A 2,668-nucleotide genomic window follows, 5' to 3' on the forward strand; every position below is an offset into this window, starting at 1 on the left:
TTTGTCTCCAAATATTTATACTGTTACAGGACTTCACGATGAGACGATTATGAACCGATACACGAAAGTGATGACTAATTCATGGCTGTGTTGGTCTTTCTTGAAGTTACCAGGTTTACCATTTTTCTTTAATAACTATTTGGTTTTTTATTTTTCGATTTTTAGAAATTGTGCTTATTTTTATCTCTTTGATGTGCCTTTGGAGTGCTCATTAAAGGAAAAATGTTCTGAATTATTATTTATTAGACTAAATATATTTGGATTAAAAGAAAAGTGACGTATAAATCATAGCATAATTCAATTAATATAAGATGTTTATTTTCTCTCCTTTAGAGCAGGAAAAAAAAAAAAAAAAAAAAANAAAATTCATGAGAGAAAAGCTGTGAGCCATAAATATGTTGACTTGTCCCATCTTTTTATTAGAAAAAAGAAGATATGAGAAGATATTCATCCAAATCTTTGTCCATATCGCATAATTTGTTATCCATGTCTTTTGGAACTTTATGATAATTTAATATTCAATTCTTGTTATCTTAATGTTTCTTTAGTCTCGGTGAAATTAGACCATAAGAACAAACACAAAACTAAAACAGACCAAAACATGGAAGAAATCGAGTCACCAAACAAAAGAGTAAAGAAAAAACTTAGGTTGGAGTCTAAGTTTTCTGATCTATTTCCTAGGACATGTGCCATGGATTTACGTGATCCCGATCTAATTCAATTTGGTTAATTTAGGTTAGAGTCTAAATTTTCTGATCTATCTCATAGGACATGTGCCCTGAATTTACGTGATCCCGATCTAATCCAACTTGATTATCTTTTAACATAATTCGTATTTACGTGATCCCGATCTAATCCAACTTGATTATCTTTTAACATAATTCGGTCATCTTCTAACTCGATGCATCTAGGTTGCAAATTTAAAATATCTTTTTAAGTGTTTTAAGTGAAAACTTTTTTTTTTCCTTGGGTTAATAATAATTGAAAAAAAAAAAAAACACAAAATGGTCAACAAATTTGTCTCCTTTTTGACTTTACTCCTTCCAATACCCAATTTAACCCTACCATCTTTGGACTAATATTGGTACCAACTCCACCAGCTACTGCATATAATTACCCATCATTTTCTCCACTTAACAGGTGCCTTTTACGTCATTTCACTGCCCTTTTTAGTTATTATATTTTTGCAACTCATCCCATGATTGTTTTTTTTTTTTCTATCTACTTTTATAAAAATACCCATTTCTTTGTAACGACCCATACCCAAATTTTTTTCAAGATTCGAAATCCCGAACACTTGATAGCTAATCTCGATATTCTCCTATAACATAATTACATTACTTATCTCTTACTTTAGAGAAAGAAAATCATCCCACAAACCAACACAAATTTTTACATTATATTTCAACGTCGTGTGTTTAATCGTGATAAAAATTCATCATTGGCTAAATTTTAGTCGTGTTAGGCCAATCATTGCCTCAAGTTTATCAGTGATAAGTGTTAATGATGGAATGAAAAACATAATTAATATTCTACGTATAATAAAAAATTATCGTTTATTAGTAATAAACATAAAAAATATATTAATAATCGTATCCGTTAGCTGTCTTATTTTAATTTCTAATAAAAGATTAAATTTTGACCTACGATAAAAGTTTAAAAGTATTGAATACAAAATTGACGTTACGTTCGTTTTTGTATAATATGTGACAAATTGGAGGAGCTGTAATATGTACAATAATGATGATAATAATAGCGATGGATGAGCCGAGAGATGCTCTTCATTGACCCTCCCATTGAAAAAGCCAAGACATTCCTCAAGGCTATGGAGTGCAAAGGAGAGGAAACAAAGCCAAATTCTTCAATTACAAAGCTACCTCTCTTTTCAATCCCACACCGAGCAATGGACTCGCCCGAGCGCTCGGGGACGTTAACTCCGCCAATCTACGCCGCCGTCTCGGTCCCGTTTCGGTGGGAAGAAGAGCCCGGCAAGCCTAGGTTTAGTAATGTCACCACCACCACCAACACCGACACCGACACCGTCACGTCTCCGTGCCTAGAGCTACCTCCAAGGCTTTTGTTAATGGAGAAAGTGGCAAGATCTGAGGGCTCTTCCTTTAGAATGATGGGGTCTGATGAGATGAGTTCTTTGTTCATGAAGAGAAGAGGTTGGTTTGGTTCATGGAGAAGAAGCAAAAGAGATGAAGTGTTTCCTTCCTTGGAATGGGAAGTGGAAGCTTCAAGGCTTAGAAGAAATGGGAGCTTTTCAAGCCTTATAAGAACACAAATTAGGCCTCATTTTTGGGTAACTCTTTGTTTCTTTAATCTCTTTAATGGCTTTTGTTTGCTTTTAATCATAGCTTTTGGTGTTATAGGTAAGTGTTTGTGAAGGTTTGAAGCATGTGGTTCCATCGTGGAGAGGCAAAAGGCTAAAGAAAGACGTTTAGCTCGATTTTCAAACGGTTTCAGTGGAAGAACCGAAGCAAACTTGTAAATATATCTCGTTGATTTCATTGTGTTTTTCATTTTCTCGAGATGGGTCGGGAAGATTGAATCTTACGTTGTTTCAGAGGTACCAAATGTGTTTTCAAACTAGTATATCTCGTATCATTAACTGGTAAAAGTATATTGGTTAAGAATAAGGTAGTGTCTTGGTTACTATTGTTGA

At 33.9% G+C, this 2,668-nt stretch overlaps 1 protein-coding gene across 2 annotated transcripts; it reads left to right on the forward strand.

Annotated features, from left to right (window-relative positions):
• The first annotated feature begins 1,760 nt into the window (after positions 1–1,760).
• LOC111778333 lies at positions 1,761–2,668 on the forward strand. Of its 2 annotated transcripts, none has more exons than XM_023658089.1 (2): positions 1,761–2,305; positions 2,376–2,668. In XM_023658089.1, the coding sequence occupies exons 1-2, from the start codon at positions 1,763–1,765 to the stop codon at positions 2,445–2,447; spliced, it is 615 nt and encodes a 204-aa protein (XP_023513857.1). In that variant the 5' UTR covers positions 1,761–1,762; the 3' UTR covers positions 2,448–2,668. The 2 variants fall into 2 exon arrangements, with proteins under 2 accessions (XP_023513857.1, XP_023513856.1); XM_023658088.1 differs by having other exon boundaries at positions 2,361–2,452.

The sequence above is a fragment of the Cucurbita pepo genome, chromosome LG17 (genome assembly GCF_002806865.2).
Source record: "Cucurbita pepo subsp. pepo cultivar mu-cu-16 chromosome LG17, ASM280686v2, whole genome shotgun sequence".
In the NCBI taxonomy this organism is placed as follows: domain Eukaryota; kingdom Viridiplantae; phylum Streptophyta; class Magnoliopsida; order Cucurbitales; family Cucurbitaceae; genus Cucurbita; species Cucurbita pepo.